General features: G+C 37.9%; 1 protein-coding gene across 1 annotated transcript in view; it reads left to right on the top strand.

Moving 5' to 3' along the window:
• Positions 1–18,627, top strand: part of LOC128615702 (glutamate receptor ionotropic, NMDA 2D) — a gene marked incomplete at its 3' end in the record, with an annotated part of 95,545 nt that overhangs the window by 8,805 nt on the left and 68,113 nt on the right. The window contains exons 2-4 of the mRNA XM_053638372.1: positions 10,891–11,236; positions 11,467–11,673; positions 13,593–13,859. Coding sequence (XP_053494347.1) covers positions 10,949–11,236; positions 11,467–11,673; positions 13,593–13,859 — 762 coding nt within the window. The remainder of the gene's footprint in view (positions 1–10,890; positions 11,237–11,466; positions 11,674–13,592; positions 13,860–18,627) is intronic.

The raw sequence follows: 18,627 nt of genomic DNA, 5'->3' as shown, positions 1-18,627 counted from the left end.
ATTCTTCTAAATCTATGTTGTGCAAAATTGTTCAAAATTAGATAAATACTTTAAATGGTATTTAATGAAAATATATATTTTGATGTGATTATCATTATCAACATCTTGAATTCAGTAATAAATTCAAAATGGCCAAGTAGAATAGAAATGCTTCATTTAATAGGACATGATATTAGAGGTCGACCGGTAATGGATTTTTACCGATAACGATAAATAAGTTGGGCAGTACCTGCTGTTAACCGATTAATCAACCGATAGTTTTTAAAATTGGTACTGAATGAATAAGTAAAATATCGCTGAACTTTATTGTAAAAATAAACAGTACTGACTGTACCATGAAAATGTACTGTACTTTTTAAAATGAAATAAATATATAAATATTAATATATTAACTATGAATAAATATTAAATAAAATAAAAGATATACATCCAAACTGAACCAAGCACTCCAAATAACAAAAATAAACGACATCCGAAATGAATCAAAACTATCTGTGTGGATTTTTGACCATAACTGATAGTTCCAGCAGTCGGTTATTGCTGCAGCAATTGGTTAATCGGTCGACCTCTACATGATATGACAAAAAAAGGCAAAACATTTTTGGTTGACTAGACCATTGTCAGTGCATTATCAACATTTTAAATATGGTCTTATTTAAGATCCCCCATCTATCTCATGGTTTTCTCACGTTCTTGGGCTGGGAAACTTTACAAAGCATTGCGATTGTTGCAAAACTGAGGCTCCATCTATAAATGTTGAATAAATGTCTCCTAACAAAAAAAAGGCACTGCATTAATGACTATACGTTTTAGTTATTTACTATTTTTTGTTATTGCTTGTTTACTATTAGTCAGATTATGTGGCGTGTCCGCAACACAAGTCCTTATGTATGAGCTATTACTATACAAACATGTTAGAACGAGTGCATTAATATGAACCTCTCTGAGCCATGCAGTTCTTCTGTGCAGTCAAATTCGAGAATTTAAGCATGCTGTGGAAAATGGTAATTAACAAACATTTATGTTTTCTAATACATATTACACCACAGCACTGTCAAATTCTCGAATCTGATTGGTTAGATTGTGTTTATTAAGTTTCTGAGAGTAGTGCCAACTCTAATTCAAATGATTTCAAATGCTGGACAATCTGTGTAATCTAAGGATAAAAGTAAATTAGTTGTTATTTAACAAAGGAAAAAGGTCTTAATCATTGGTGAAGCGTTGTGTATATTTATCATTTATGGAAGGAGTCTGCACTTTGTAACCATCATTACATTTTCCACTGTGCGAGAGTTTTCAGGACAGAGGACTTTGCACTGTCTGGTTTCTCGGTAACATAACAAGCTGTATTTTTTTGCTTTATTAACTTGAATAGAAAGAAAAAAGAGAGAGGCTGGTGAGGAAACAATTGTTTATATAATGGAAGTGATAACAGGAACTAACTTGTCTCATTGATGATCTGTGACATTTAAAAAGTTAAAAATAAATGAAAAAATTGTACATTGTTGGCAAATTGCTGTGGTATAAGCAAAATAATTAAAAAAATGTTTTATTCTATACATAATGAATGCATTAAAATAATTTTGATAGTGGAATGGTTTAATAAGGATCTTGGCTATAGGACATATGACAATATTTTGTGAACATTTCTAACCATCTCTTAGATAGTAATAAGCTTGCTGCTGTAGGAAGTATTTTGGTGTTATGAGCCTAGATGTTCTGTAAATAACCTACAACAAAGGGCTTCCAAACAAAGGAATACTTTTTTTTAAAATTGATAAGATTTAATCAGGGTTTGAGATAAACAATATTGTGGAATTGTGAGGATATTGGAGCTAGCATGTTTTCACATTTTCTGCACTCTCTATTCCCTCAAGGTTAGAATACCACTGAGTCAAATGGCTGCAAATTCATTTCTAACATGTTTTCTAGCTACAAGATGGCCTGGAGCATGTTGTTTAAATTTCCCCTTGGATAGAATCCACTTTTAAGCACTTTTCTTACTCATATATATATATTTTTTTTTTGAAAATGTGATTTTAAATTGGATCAAGAGAAATTAAGGGGTACTCATAGAATTGTTTAGGATTACAACAGCACGTATGTGTTTTTTTTTCCCTGCTACAGCAGCTTGCCAATGCTAACATAAAAGAACATTGTACCATACTTCTTATCTATTTATAGCTATGCCAAATGTTTTAGAATTTCCGCAAGACAAGTTATTTCTTATCACCTATGTTATTACAGTTATAAACATTTGTTTCTGCATCAACCTCTTTTTTCCTCTCTCTTGAAGTTAATAAGACAAAATAAAATGCAGCTTGTTATGTTACCAAGAAACCACAAAGCCCTCCTTGTTGAAGACATTCTTGTGTCTGAGAACTTTAAGGTACAGCTACAATACAGCCGGAAACAGCGACCAAAAATGCTAAATAAATATTTCTTCACAAAAAACCTCACCATGTCAAAAATTATGAAACATTTTCAGTCACTTCATTTGGAGTGTCCACCATACAAGTAGAATAACGTTCTAGAACGAGCGAGAATGATATAAACCTGTTGTTTGCTTTGCAGTCGGAAGTACTGTCCGAGGTGTGATGTTATAGAAAATGAATCAACATCTTCAGAGTCAGGAATTAAACTGTGCTGTTTTATAATATTCAGTTATTCACAAAAGCATATTAGTCACTAATTGTTATAAATTATAGCGTGAAACTAATAGGAAAGGTGTGTAGAGAGATGTAAGTCTGGACATGCCGATCAATTCTGGGAGTTCAGTGGGTTAAAATGTGTTTAAGCTACAAACCACCCACTCCTATAGCATGTAGTACAGACTTGTGAACCTGGCAGCTAGACCAGCTGTGTTAGTTTTTGCCCACAAGCCCAGCACATAGTCTAGCACACAGCACCTACTGCCAAATAGCTGCATAGTGCTGATCCACCCTGCCGAAGCTTCTACAGAGCCAACTACCTGCTAATAGAGGTGTTCGGGAAGCTACTCATCATCGCAATGCTTCTGAAAAGCAGCCAGCTTTGTAAGAATGGAGCAGAAAATGGGACACAGCCATGGATGTTTGTGAATGAGGCTAAGCAGAGGTGGATATGCAGCTGCCATTAGTGAAATATGCTACAGTGAAATTTAGGAGTTGTGCTGTAATTGCAGGTCAAATGAAAGGACCCTATACCTTTAGAAGAAACAGACTAATGTTCAGTACAGAATAGAGTAGAAAAGTGCTTGGTTAAATTAAATAGAGTGAATGGAGGGTTAGGAGAATTAGGAGAGAGTAGAAAAGTTGTTTTTAATGGAGGTTTGCAAATAATTTTTTCCTTTTTTTAATGTGAGTGAAATGAAGGAAACTTTTTGAGGGAATTGAGGGATTTTTTTTTTTATGAAGGTTTGGTGCTTTTCTGAATGAGGATTTTTTTTTATAAATATGTTTTTGTGAATGGGTCAAAGCAACCAGTTGGATTAGATGGACTCTGTGAGACAAGGAGAGAGGCACAGCATGCTCAGATACTGGGCTTTACAGGGATGTGCTGTTTCTTCACTCAAGTAGCTTTCAGAGCAATATATATATAGAGACAAAAGAGGAAAAAAAACAGCAAAAAGACTGTTTGTGAATGGGTTGCGCATGAGGAGTCCTCAACTCTGCTAGTGAATATAAACTGAAGAAAATGATTTGATGAAATTTTTATCAGGCCATAAAACAAAGCAGCTATGATTCTTATAATAGTTAACCATTGCTAGTTTCTAGCAAAAAAAAGAAAAGTCTTTACCCTACTGTGTGATCTCATGAATAAACAGTCCCTTCAGGATTTTGCGATCGCAGAAATGAATGCAAAATCAAGCAAATATTCAGAGTAGCTTGCTATTTTTTCTAAATTACCGCAAATTTGAGCCAAGATTCTTCATGTGATGTCATCACTATGCGTATCCAGCCAAAGCCCTCTTGGATTCATGTGCATCGAATATGAGTACAACTAAAAGGTCTTATTTACCAACAAACATCGCTGTGAAAGACAATTTTTGTGCATTTTCAAGAAAATTGATCAAAACCAGAGTCTCTGATAAAAATCCATTCAATCTTTGTCACTTTCAGTGATCCCACTGGACAGCACATGATTAATTTGACTTTGATTTAGAACCATTTAATGGGATGGAATTTTTGTTGAAGAGGCTTATAATTTATGTTGAAGAGAAGTCACATAACCCCTCGGTGTACTTTTGTTTCAAGTCACCTCACATATGCTTTTAAATTGCAGATTAATTGACAACAGCGTGGAAACCTAGTTTTCAAAGAAACAAACAAATATCAGCCTAATAACTATGGTGGAATTAAGGTCAAACCGAAATGAAAGGATTTCTGATGTAATTTACTTCCTCATATCAATTTCTGTCACATCTGTTAATTTCATACTATTCAGTGCGTTGCATCTAAATCCCTTAGAAGAATCTTTTAAGTGTCACGATAATAGGTTACAGCTCTGTAATTACACTGAAATGTACTGATGTCAAATGTATGAATTTCATTACTTTAACCAATGGCTGTTGAGTGATTCAGTAATCTTTCAGAGGAACAGAGCAGTACTAACACAAGAGGCATTTATTAGTTACTTTCCAGTACCATTTCACTGTGCTAGTGAGTGGAGCGAGTGCCTGGGTAAGAGCGCTACAGACAAAGGAGGAAGACCGTATATTGAGCCCTGCTACACCACTGCAATTATGTAATTCACTGGAGGTGATAAGATTACAACTGCGAGCTGTGTATATAGTATACTGGCTGACTTGCTGAGACTTATTTGCTTTAATATTTAAATGTCTGATGTGAATACAGTATACTGACTGCAAAGCTTTAAAATACACTCAGAAGCACATATGGACTAAGCTGGACAGTGATTATTATTAAATAATGTATGAATGAATGCTTTTGAAGTGTATTACATAGTGAATTCTCAGGCTCTGAAACTGAAACCACACATCACAAGTGGTCTCTCAGATAGTATGATGACAGACATCAGTGGCTAGGCAATTTTATATTGTGAAAAGAAGGGAAAAGGGGGGGGGGGTGCATATCTTTGGCTTTGCTGGTAAGATTACATTTAATATAGCTCTTGCCCTGCTGCTTTGTATGCTGTGCTGTAATTGAAGTTCACTGCAGTTCTGCATTAGGCCAGTCCCGTATTCCTTTAATAGATTAAACAGTGGTACAGTGTATAAATAGTGCATTAACTGTCATGTACAGTGGGCTAGAACAATGTTGGTTTTTGTTATTGCTGTCTGAGCACATAATTGATGGCATGGTCGTTTGTCAGATGAAGTAGTTGAGATAGCGGCGGTCATCAGGGTGTGGGCGCGATGCTTTATGACAGGTGTTTACACCCGCACAGTGGAGAAAGACGCCAGTGCCGCTGCACCCTGGCAGTTGTGCACTGCTGGAGATCCAGTCGTGCTGCCAGCCATAACGAGCACCGCGCGAATCAAGATCCAGACGGCCTGAGTGTGTTTGATTGTGTGTGTGTGTGCGCTTTCAGGTGTTTTACATTTGCATAATGCACATCAGCTTGAGCTTGTACAGTATGCATGAGATTATGAGTGTGTGTGTGTGTGTGTGTGTGTGTGTGCATGCATGAGTGCCTGTGCGTCTGTGTAAGCTCATGCATGCATAATGTGTTTGTGCAAGTGTATCTGTGTGTGTGTGCGCGCCATATTTCTGCACTGGACTGTGACACACACACACCACTTCAAAAATCACTGTGTGATCCATAGAGGCTATGCACATCTCACTGAATACTGAATATGATCAAAGTAAGAACCAATTAGCTTCAAACTAGCCATAGAAAGTGAATCAGAAATCAGGGTGTGATATTACTGTTCTGGCTGGATGTGGGTGGCTTCTAGCCTCATACAGCAATATGAATGCATGCATTATTAATTATTGATGTACAAAATCATGATGTGGACTTTATAATCTTTACTGCTGGGAGTATCTTGCATATGAAGGGAGTGCTTCAGATTTCAGTTGAGTTTTGCCTTTTAACAAAAACGTTTTTATCCAGGTATTGCCTTAATCTTTGTTAGGGATCTGGCTTTAATAGGATGCAGCTTGGAAACTTTTAGATAATTGTATCATAAATGCCACGAATGGGTCCTGAATGACAATGATGTAGAATGACATTGGTAAGTGTCACAGGCCACATTACATGATTAGAATTGATATTATGTTGGTCATTCACCAATACTGGAAATGACACAGGACAAATGAACACAATTTATTTAAGTTCCTATATGCCCTATTGTCCTGAAATACAGAGAGGTCTTCTCATCACATGGAACATAATGAAGTAATGCAGAATACGATCATAAAACTGTTAGGTCTACCTAGGCTTCGTAACCATAGAAATAATACTATATGCTGTAATTTCACCTAGATATTTGTTCATCACCAAAGGATGAGTCTGTATATGTGAAATGTCTGTATATGTTAGTGTTCTGGATTTCTCAAACTCAGATACTCTACATACAAGCCTGAAGTACACCTGATACCTTCTATACACTTTTTTTTATTCTGGCCACAAGCATCAGAAGCATGTAGCTGGCAATTTGACTGGCTATTCATATGTTCAACAGGAAAACAATACTCTGAATCAGTGAAACAAGATATAGTCACTGAATTAAAAATGGTGTCCTGACATAAAAAGAAAAATATTTTTTATTATTCGTCAAGTTTTGTTTGAAACAATGTGTTGGATAAATGAGACATCCTTGCATATTTGCCAACGGACTACCAAATGAACCGTTTGAACTTTCATTATTTCTGCAAGGTTGATTGTGGTTTGAATTTCCTTTCAGTTCTACCAGTTCAACTTTTCGTGATGTACAGAACGGCTAGCTCAGGGGAACATCACTGTTTAACACGCAACATACAATCACTTATAAATATTTAAACATTTATTTAAATTTACTTACGTATGTACTATTTAAGTCACTTTAATAGTAATCCTGTTGCTCATTCATGCAATTATCAGCTAATCATGTGGAAGCAGCACAGTGCATAAAATCATGCAGATACATGTCATTTGCTTCAGTTAATGTTTACGTCAAACATCAGAATGGAGAAAAAATGTGATCTCATTGACTATGACCTAGGGATGTCGCGATACCAAAAATCTAGTAGTCGGTACCGATACCACCAAAAGTACACGATACTCAATACCAAAATCGATACCACGGTGTGGTATAAAAAATATATTTTTTTTTAATTTAAAAACTCTCCTGGAGGACATACTCCTCTGGCTGATACTGGCAAAAAGAGAGAGGGGGATATTTTATTTATCAAACACTATCGGACAATGACTAATAAAACAGTGAAGGCTACAAGTGCTAAGGTTCACTCCTAAACGCGTGCACACACACACACACACACATACATGCACACAGACGCGCACACACACACACACACACCTCTTATACTCAGAATGCAAGCATTAGTTTAAATTCACTGATATGGTGGCAGGCCAAAAAGATTTATTAAAAGCATGAACATTTGAATAATTATTAGTGACATTAGGCTACATTTAGCTGACAGGACACGGGCTGAATGGCGATGCATGGTGGCCCATTAGGAGGTAGTTTATAACACTGCAATGTGTTCGCGTCGTTAACAAATAACAGACTATCACAAACATTACATGGAGCATAACGTTAGCTGGTTTCACGGCCACAATGCCAGCTGCCTCAAACAAACATAATTTAGGGCCCGTATTTCAGGTACTTCACCAAATTCCAGGTGTTTCCTCGCTTTGTTTGAAATGAACGAAAACATTTGTTGCACACCGGCTTCAGAGCATCAATTATATGTTTGTTGTCATCCGCCTCGAATGCAAAGTATTTCCATATTCGACTCTTACCACCTTTCCTCTCAACGAGTCGCGGCGGAGATAAACTTGTCACCATCTTCTGTAGTTTTTCCCATGTACTTGTAGGCATTCTTCTTCTTCTTTACCACTTGTGGACTGACTAAAACACTTGCGCATATTTGCTGCCCCCATCAGTTCCGTAAGAATTGCAACCTCTGTACCTTCATTACCAACGGAATCTACGCTACTGCAGAAAAACAAGTACCGTCACCTTTTAAGAATGTTGGTACCGACTTGGTACCGGAGTATCGGTTCTCGTGACATTTCAACTATGACGACTCCATGGTTGGTGGGCTAGTTTGATTATTTCAGAAGCTGCTGATATCCTGGGATTTTCAATGCACAACAGATTCTAGAGTTTTTTACAGAATGGTAAAAAAATAAAATAAAATAAAAAATAAACAAAACAAAAAAACATGTAGTGAGCAGCAGTTTTGCAGACCGAAATGCATTGTTGATGATAGAAGTGAGAGGAGAATGGCCAGACTGGTTTGAGCTGAGAGGAAGGTGATGGTAAATCAAGTAACCACTCTTTACAACTATGGTGAGCAGAAAAGCATCTCAGAATGCACAAAACATTGAACCTTGAGGCGGATGGGATACAACAGCAGAAAACCACAACAAATTCCAGTCCTGTCAGCCAAAAACAGGTATCTGAGGCTACAGTGGGCATAGACTCACAGAAACTGCACAGTTGTAGATTGGAAAATGTTTTTTCGAGTGTTCACCTGTCCAATTTCAGTGAGTCTGTGCCCATGATAGCTTCAGATTCCTGTTCTTGGCTGACAGGAGTGGAACACTTTGCAGTTTTCTGCTGTTATAGCTCTTCCACCTCAAGGTTCAGGCATAATCATAGTTGTAAAAAGTTACTCTATATCCCCTGACAGCATTAACCACTCTGGCTATTCTCCTTTGACCTCTCTCATCAACAAGGCATTTCCAGTAGAACTGTCACTCTGTTTTATTTATTTATTTAGTTGTTGTTGTTGTTGTTGCACGTTTCAGGTGAAACTCATATGTGAAAATCACATTGTTTTACAATGTTTTAACCCCCCCCCCCCCAAGTTACTTGGATACAGTAACTGCATGAGTGGGCAGGTATTAAAGTGTTCATAGTAAAGTGAACAGCATTAAAGTCAGAATTTGTATGTGGGTTGTGCAGTTATAGTGTTGTGCTTTTTGGAGATCTATCAGTACATTAATGAAAATATTTATTTTCATTAGAAGTCAAGAAATTTACAAATTTGTTAGCATAGTGAAGAGTGAATGCCACATGTTTATCCCTATTTTGCATTTATGTATGTTTAATTTTACTAGTGATATAACAAAAGGTATATTTCTGTCCAAACCCAAAATTCAGGACACACTGTGTCAGTAAAGTTTTTTTTTTTTTTTAATTATTAAACCCTGCAAGGTAATTTAGGAAAAAATACCTTTCATTATTTTTATTATTGATAAAAGTTAGTTCTAGACTAAACTGAGTAGAGAGTAAATAACCTGTTAAAATGAAATCAACTTTCTAAAATTATTCCTTCAAAATGTAAAGAAAAGGAAACAGTCAGCATTTTTATTCACTTTCTATTTTTCATTACCATTAAAATGATTTGTAAAATGTTAGATCTGATTCCTTAGGCCTGTTTTTAGGCCAGAATTTTCATTTTTGAAGATTTGCAAGGGCCGAAATTTCATTGCATTTCAGATCATCACTTCTGTTTACTGTACAATACATCGCTGCAATTTTAAAGTGAAATGGTGTATCTACAGTTTATTTAAAGGATCCTTTATCAACTGCTTAGTGTGTCTCTTCAACCTGTCCCTGTGTTATACTGCCAGTCACACACGCTCAGACAAATACCATACGATTGCTAGTTTGTTTGTGTAAGCCTCACACGTTCACACATCCTGGTAATCAGCTTTTCTCCTGTTCTTTCTCTCTCTCAATATTTAATTCTTCCGCTCCCCCTTCTTTTCTGCTCCTCCTCTTTTCTTTTCACTCTTCTTAATCATTAGTGCTATACTTAACTCTTACTAACAAACAACATTTTAATTTCTCTTTTGTTGTCCATCTCTCTCTCTCTCTCTCTCTCTCTCTCTCTCTCTCTCTCTCTCTCACTAGTCCTTCCCCTAAAATAATTCAGTAGTTTTAAACTTATGGATGGAGCAAAAACCCAACAAGAGTAAAAAAAGGGGACAAGCAAAGAGCATTGACAAATACAGAGAACATATGGGAATATTATTTTGTTAAGCTGGATGACCCCATGTGATTGCATATAAACCAAAATTAATGAGAAACAGTCAGCAGAAGAGGAAGAGTATGAAGAGGAGGATGAAACTGACAGTGGATGGGGGAGGAGGGGTTCTAATTTGTGTACGGTATGTAAATTGTAAATGATCTATAAAAGAGTGTATATGTGTGTGTGTGTGTAAGTTTGTGCATTTTAGTGTATGTTTGTGAGAATGTGAGTCTACAGTATTAACGCCAGTTCTCCTTATAAATCAGAATGTTTTGTGTGTTTGTGTGCCACTGTGTGTATGTGTGTGTGCACGCATGAATGTACACATACGAGGCAGAGGGCAGAGGATTTTAATTAATATTATTTATTTGCTATAATAACCATGGTTAGTAATCTTCATCTATCTGCTGCTTGTAAGAACATGCACACAAGCACACAAACACACACATGCACACACATACATCTCCTTCCAGAACGGCTATATCTGTCTATCAGTTTCTGTCTCTTTCTGTTTCTATTTTCTCCTCAGTATTGCTCTATTTCATTTAGTGGCCTAAATAAAGTTTATTAAAATCTTTTTTTTCTTTCCCTTGTGCAATTTTATGTCACCTGACTTTTGCTTCTTTTCATACCCAGTCTTTCTGGCTCTTGACCAACTCCTTGTTGGCTAGATTTGACCCTAATCATTGTTTTTTTCTCTCTCCATTTTGCTCTATTTCTCTTATTTTCTCTTTCTTAGGCATTCTTTATTTGCGCCCCCTGCTGCTCCGCTTCTCCTGCCCTCTTTTTCTGTTGCCATGGTCACAGTACCTGCTCTCCCTCTCCTGTTGGTCCTGGTGGAATGGGTGGGGCCGGTCATCTCCTCCCCTCACCTCTTGCTCCGCCCCCGAGACCGTGAGCGAGACCAGGTGGCACCGATGCACTTTAACATTGCGGTGATCCACGCAGGCTCCGTGGCTCAGGACGAGGCGGGAGTGACAGCGGCCGGAGGCAGGGTCCTGTATCCAGGCTTCGGCCGAGTGCACAGCAGCTTTGGAGAGAGTGTTGTCACCAAGTGGGGCTATGTTAATGTCATCTGGCTTCAGGTGGGCTAGAACTGCAGAAATATGTTACGATCAGTTTTATCTGAGCCTAATTCAACCAAGTAGTTTAACAGTTTTCTATACTGATGTGAAATTGAAAAAAAAAGCTGAAGCTGAGAGTGACAGTGGGATTTTAATATGGTGTATTGGATAAAGATTCAGATTATAGTGTATACACAGAAGTACATATGAGGTGAATTTAACTGTGAACACTGATCTGAAACTGTTTGCAGGTGAATGACAGCAGTCCCAGGAGCTTGCTCTCCCAACTGTGTGACCTGTTGGCATCCAGACCTGTGCAGGGGCTGGTGTATGAGGATGAGAGACCCCTTCCGCTGGCCTCGGGCCCACTGGCCCCCATGCTGGAATTCGTCTCGGCCCAGACTGGCCTTCCTATTGTGGCTGTGGGAGGGGGAGCGGGACTGGGCAGAGTGCCACAGGTATGACGAGGGTTATTACTCTAATGGCTAAGAATGTGCTCACAGCAGAATGAAATGATGGGGTCTGTTCACTTGAGGCTATTTAGATTTTGAAATGAAAAATCAACTTCTCATAACCCATTGACTTGAATGAAGCCTTTGTAAATTGAAGTCATCTGGCAAATTGACTACAACCTGCAATAGGTTGACTGACTAGCTGAACCTTACTTGCTATAACATTTAAATGTCTGATGTGGGTCTACTTGGCATTGTGCCCGTCATCGAATATGGAAGCAGTCAAAAAAAGTTTCTGAGGTAATAAAATATTTAAATAAAAATTTCAATTCAGGCAAGTGTCAGCATTGCTCAAAAGCTAACAGTTGATAATATTTGATGGCTGTTGTCATATTCCATGTGCTAGACAGGAAAAAAAGTTAGACTTGGGTGTGAATAGACACATGTGGAACTAGAATCATCTTTTAAAGCTGCAGTATTGAACTCTCTATCGCCATCTCTGTTTGAAACATAAAATTGCAAGCTACTTGGAGAGTTATTTTTTTATGTGGGTTGTGCTTTGGCACTGCTCCTCTGCATGGATGAATCTGATGGTTTGAGGTATTCATATGAGTTGCATATTAGCTCCAATTCTTGACAACGGAGGTGGTGGTGGATACGGTTTTCTTGGAGTAGAGGTGAGTTGCTCTCTCTCATAGCTAGCATAAAATAAGTGCAATTTACCACACTGACCATAGCAAAACAAACAAACAAAAAAAACAACATAAGAAACACGATACCTAGCTGAATCAAGCGGGCAAGTGCGCTAATGTTAGGATCTAATAGCTACGGATTGAGCCACTGAAATGTCTTACCTGTCCAGCATAAAAAAGCCATCTCATCATGTCTTCAATCCCTTCAGATCTCTGAGTTTTCGCCACCTCTCAAAAGCCATGGCGATATTTATTCTTGTTTTGGCACGGGCTCTGTCCCTTCCCTTTTTGACTGCAGGCTCTCCGCAGTTCGAAGCTTCTTGGTTTTGATTCCTCAGATGTCAACGATGATTGCATTTAGAACTATCCAGATTAAAGCAGTCATCTAGATGACAAGTTTAAATTCTACGCAACTGTTGTAATAGCAAGATACCTGTACAAACACTCCACCATCCGCAGCACCCACACCTGCAATATAGCGACCTGATGTAACTTTGCAAAGACGAATGACGTCTAACTGAGATTTCCCGCAAAATCCGACCCGACAGCTCAAATTATAAATCATTATTATAAGCTTACTGTTCATTTTTAACCAAAAAAGTTAGATAATGCAGCTTTAAGCTAATAGCATAGAGCCACAGAAAATACAAGGTGTGACATGTGGTCTCGCTCATCTTAGGTCAAAAAATATCTAAAGACTTATAATGCAACATGGTTTAACTTACATTGGGGGAAAAAAACAAAAAACAAAACAAAATTAAGACAGAAACTTTTTCACTTACAAAATATATATTTTAAAACTTTGGAGAGATAGCAGTCGCTTTCACACTGCCACAAGGTTTTCCTACCACAGGCCCTGCATGTTTCCACAAATGATATTTAAATCTGTGGGTGGTTTGTGCCAGCAGCTATTTGAAACCCATTCACAGTTACATTCCCCTTGTTGCTACATCTACTAGCTGCATTGGACTCGTATTTCTGAAACACTTGATGAGAAATTCAATTTCCATGATGATGCAAACTGAAAATGAAGAGACCATAGTCATGGGAAATGTAGTCCCCCTCCCCCCTTAATTACTCTGCCAGAGGCTCTATCACCCTGGAGTTAATTGTAGTTAGCGTTACATAAGAAACATTAGATAAGAAATTCAGTCCCTGTGATGCCGTATAGAGGGAAAGATTAGAGTGGAGACATGGAAAACCTAGTTATTTTCTCCTTTCATCATTGTGCAGGAGAGCGGCTCTATCTTCCTGCAGTTTAGCACCTCCACTGCTCTCCAATTGGAAGTGATCTTCGAGGTGCTTGAGGAGTACGATTGGACAGCCTTTTCCGTGGTGTCCACGCGTCACCATGGCTACCAGGACTTCCTGTCTATGGTTGAGGGTTTGACAGATGGCTCCTTTATTGGCTGGGAGAAGAGGAGCGTGGTGATGCTGAATGTATCCGATGACCCAGGCGGAGCTCGCACACGCAGACTGCTGAAGGAGAATGAGTCGCAGGTAAGGATGAATGAGAGACATGTTTCCTTTTATTACTTATTTACTCATTCACTCACTCACTCACTCCTCACACAGCAGCTAACCCCCTCTTTATAACTTTTTCTGTCATTCTATGACAGTCTATCTATCTGTCTGTCTATTCCTCCATCTCTTTTCTACTCTGGGTCATTTCTTTTCTTAGTCTCTGGCTATTTCTCTTTTTACATAGCCCCATCTCCCATTGTGTCTCCTTTTGACCCAGTGTCTCTGCTGCCCTTCTCCCATTCTATGAATCCTAGTCTCTCGAATTCCTTTTCTTTTTCATCCTTCATCACTATTTGTTTCCATCAGCCACGCTTCCTAGTTTTGCCCTTTCCCTCTATGACCTCTCTCTGTCCTTCCTGAGTGCACATTCTCTCTCATTTCCTTTTTTTTTTCAATTGTGGCCATGGGTTGTTATTCTGTTTCTGTCTCCCTGTGTGTGTGAGTGTGTGTGTGTATGCGTGCGTGTGGTAGGGGAGGTATGTTCACAGGGTTGTTATTGTACTGTGTGGGTCCTGGTACACCAGTGTCAGTGTTAATATAGCTCTGCGCTAGTGGCTCTGCAGCCCAGTGCCTTGTGCATTAGCCTCAGCCAGACCTGCCGATTCCTTTGGCAGACAGGAGCAGCCAGTGGTCTTGCTCAATTACAGCCATGTGTGTCCTGAACTCACAATTGCGTGCATACACACACACACACACACACACACACACACCCACACACACACATACCCAGTATGCACCTGTACAGACATTGAAAGGCAAACTAGAGTGTTAAGGATTATAATAGACACCGTTTCAAATGCACATCCCCAACATAACAAGTCTACAAAGTAGACTTTCTTCCCTTTCTGTGTGTTTACATGGCTCTATGCCTGGCTATTTCACTTAGTCCTTATAACTCCAAACCCAATAAAAGATTAACAGTTCAGAGTCTTTTTGATTCTGAGAAAGTCCCTTTCTCAATCTCTCCTCATTTTTTCCCCTTTCTCTCCACAGTCTTTCTGTTGTTCCACTCCTAATCTTTCTCCATGACATTTACTTACTGCCAGAAATTGTGCTCACCAGTGCTTAATATAATATCAGATTTCCTTCTGCTTTCACACAGACCATGCGTCTTTGTGTGCATGTCCACACGAAACTCTTTTCCCTCACATAGTGATTTACTTTGTTCACACAGAGAATTGCACACACTCAAACTCGTATTGCTCTCATGTCAGTGTGTCTAGCTGCCATTTGGAACGAGTGCATGTATGTTTGAATTCGTTCTACTTCTTTGCAAGCCTTTTTGGATTTTTTTTTGTTTTACATGCTATGTATTTCTTTCCTCCACACTTAAGAATTTTCAGTTTAAGTACACTGCCAAAAGACTCCAACCAATCAGAATGTGTTATGGGTATTTACCAAGAAATAGGGAGTTATTACTCACCTACATTCTTATTTGTTGAGGAAACCAAAGAGTAAGCAAGTCAATCGTAAAAGATGGTTTTACATAGGATTATTTGCTGCATAATTTATGGTATTTTTAAATGGAACCCACTAATTGGTATTTTTGGCATGGGAAGAAGAATACACTGTTCAGATGAGTAAAGTCAGGAGAACACTGCTTTTTGTAATTGGGAAATACGAATATAGAAGAAACACTAATGTTTGATGCCAATGGTATAGTTTGCTTCAGTGTAAAAGCATGAAGGTATATAGTATAAACAAGACAAAATCATTGGAAAATCACCATTTTTCTATTAAGGATCGATTAAGCTATCTCATGGCCTGGGAATGATGAATACATGAATCTCTTCATTAACATGAAGTGGCCTCCTTTGTCTTTATATTCTGTGTCCATTAGTGCCTGCGACATACTGTGAAGTTCATTTTCCTAAAGTTCAACCTGTCTTTCAGTGACCACTCTTTTAGCTCTAGCCTTTTCCTCTAGTTGTTTCCTAATTTTTGTCTCATTGTCACATTTTAATTACTAACCCATCCATGATTTTTTTTACTATGTGAACACATTTCAATGAATAAAACTTCTATTTGCCATTTTTGTCCCTAATAATGATTCTATTTTTATTTTAGTTCTGACTGTCCTCGTAAAGTTTTTTTCACCGTTCTACATTTAAACAACCTTTCTGGAATTTTTAATACATTAGAATTACGTGTAACTAAAGTACAATTAGTCATGTTTGCTGATAGGATCAAAATTATGTATTAATGATTCTTAGTACAATATGTAGGACAACAAAGATAATGAAACAAAATAACAGTTATTTTGTTGTCCCAATTTCTTAATTTATTCCTTTTTATTTAAAAAATGTACACTGCCTGGCCAAAAAAAAAGGTCAGACACTCTAAAATTTCCTTGCATCACCTTTAGCTTTGATTACAGCATGCATTTATCGTGGCATTGTTTCTACAACCTTGTGCAATGTGACAACATTTATTTCCTTCCAGAGTTGCATGCATTTTTGGCTGAGATAGAGGACGGGAGAGTCAAACCACTCTGTAAAGTCTTCTCCAGCATATCCCAAAGACTTTCAATGGGGTTAAGGTCAGGACTCTATGGTGGCCAATTCATGTGTGAAAATGATTCCTCATTCTCCCTGAGCCACTCTTTCACAATTTGAGCCCAAGGAATCTTGGCATTGTAATCCTGGAATAAGCCTGTGCCATCAGGAAAGAAAGAAATCAATTGATGGGATAACCTGGTCATTCAGTACATTCAGGTACTCGACTGACTCCATTTTACTTTTGCATAATGTATCTGAGCCTAGACCTGACCAATTGAAGCAATCCCAGATCATAACCCTGCCTCCAGAGGCTCCAGTAAGCACTATGCCTGATGGGCGCATTGCTTCATGTACTTCCCTTCTTACCCTGATGCACCCATCGCTTTGGAATAGGGTAAATCTGGACTCATCAGACCACATGACCTTTTTCCACTGCTCCACAGTCCAATCTTTATGCTCCCTAGCAAATTGAAGTTGTGTTTATCTGATTAGGCCACACAGATGTTTAGTCCCAATCCTGTAAATTCTCATCGCATTGTGCATGTAGAAATGCTCTTACTTTCAAGATTAAACGTAGCCATGAGTTCTACTGTTGATTTTTTAATAAGGTGACTTCAACCAGCGTTGTAAAGAATTCTGATCGTGATCATTAAAGATTTTGAACATTAATTTTTCCGACCACGTTTGTTCCTCAAAGTTCACCACTCTCCTTCTATGTTTAATAGTGTGTGGGACAGTTCTTAACCAGTTCCTGGGATTTCAGCAATCTCCTTAATTGTTTTCTTTGCTTGATGCAGGCCAATAATTTGCCCTTCTGAAACACAGTAACATCTTTTCCATGACCATGGGATACGTCATCCAACATGGTTGTTTAAGAAATGAGAAGCTACACGCTGCATCATTTAGGGTTAAAAGAATTGTTGCCAGCTGAAACATATTAATCACTGCAGTAATGATCCAATCATAGGCTCTTAAGTATTTTCGTATTTAAATCCAAAAAGGGAGCTTTTTTGTGACCAGGCAGTGTATTATAATGCTATGATCATGTTTTATAATGCTATGATCATTATTTGTGCAAGCCGGAGTCACTTACCAAACCAAAATTGACACATTGGGTGAAAACCTTGCTACTAGGCTCTCAAGGTATTTTGATAGTATCTTCTAATATGGTTTGAAGAATTATTCAGTACTTTGTGAGTCTTCACTCAAAATACATTATTAAATAACTCTGAAATGATGACATGCTCCATGACATAGGGAATTATAGGGAAAATATCTGACATAGGAAAATATATTTCAAGTGTTTTGACAGGACTCTCACATTATCTCAGTGATAATGTCTGGCAAATCTATTAGTTAGCTAGCTAGAAAGCATCCACAGCATTTTGTTGATCTTCAGATTATTTCAAGGAACTGGTGCAATACGTTATTCAGTTTGTGTAAGATTGAGCATTAGTAAGACTATTAGAGTTAACATCTCATATAATCAGATCTCTGTTGGAATGCCCTAATCAACACCTGGATGTTGCTGTGTTATCGAGATGCTTTCTATCTTATGTAGAGCTGCAGATTCATTAGTGTAAAAAGCTTCTATTCTAACAAAACAAAAATGTTTATGTAATGCTTACATTTGGTACATAAATCACTAGTGTCTGCAAAAAAAAAAGCCCAAACAAATATATGCAAATCCTCTTGACATGTCAGTCAGACTGATATGGGTTTGGCCTTCTATAATCAATGTCATTTGTGAATGAGTCAGCTCTATAAGTCGGCTCTTTTAAGTAAAGTGTCTCTTTTAAGTAAAGAGCCGACTTGCATATATTAGCTAGCAGTGGCGTCACTCTTGCAATGTAATTCAATCGAATTAGTTTCATGGAAACATCTTTTTGACAGCGTGTATGAGGCAGCAGGAGGAGCTGCACTACTGTTTGTGGAAGATGTACAGTACTTCATACAGAAAAGTATATTTTAGGATAAATGGAAAGTAATCTTCTTAATGAAGATACAGCAGGCATGATAGCATTAATGCAGGGATGCATATTGTATTTTCGTAGGGTACATGTATAGTCAGAAATAATTGCTTTCTGATTTAGCAATTATTTAAATCGATTTTATAAAATGCAATACAAAGTATTGTTATTTTATTAATTAGAAGGCAGAGTAAGATTGCACGGACCAATTTCAGCCATAATTATGCAAAGAAGAGCATTTTTAGAGCATGATTAAAATGGCAATGAGGCATTAGG

The sequence above is a fragment of the Ictalurus furcatus genome, chromosome 1, assembly GCF_023375685.1.
Source record: "Ictalurus furcatus strain D&B chromosome 1, Billie_1.0, whole genome shotgun sequence".
In the NCBI taxonomy this organism is placed as follows: Eukaryota; Metazoa; Chordata; class Actinopteri; order Siluriformes; family Ictaluridae; genus Ictalurus; species Ictalurus furcatus.
The sequence above is the reverse complement of the archived record's forward strand: the minus strand, read 5'-3'. Positions and strand labels throughout refer to the sequence as shown.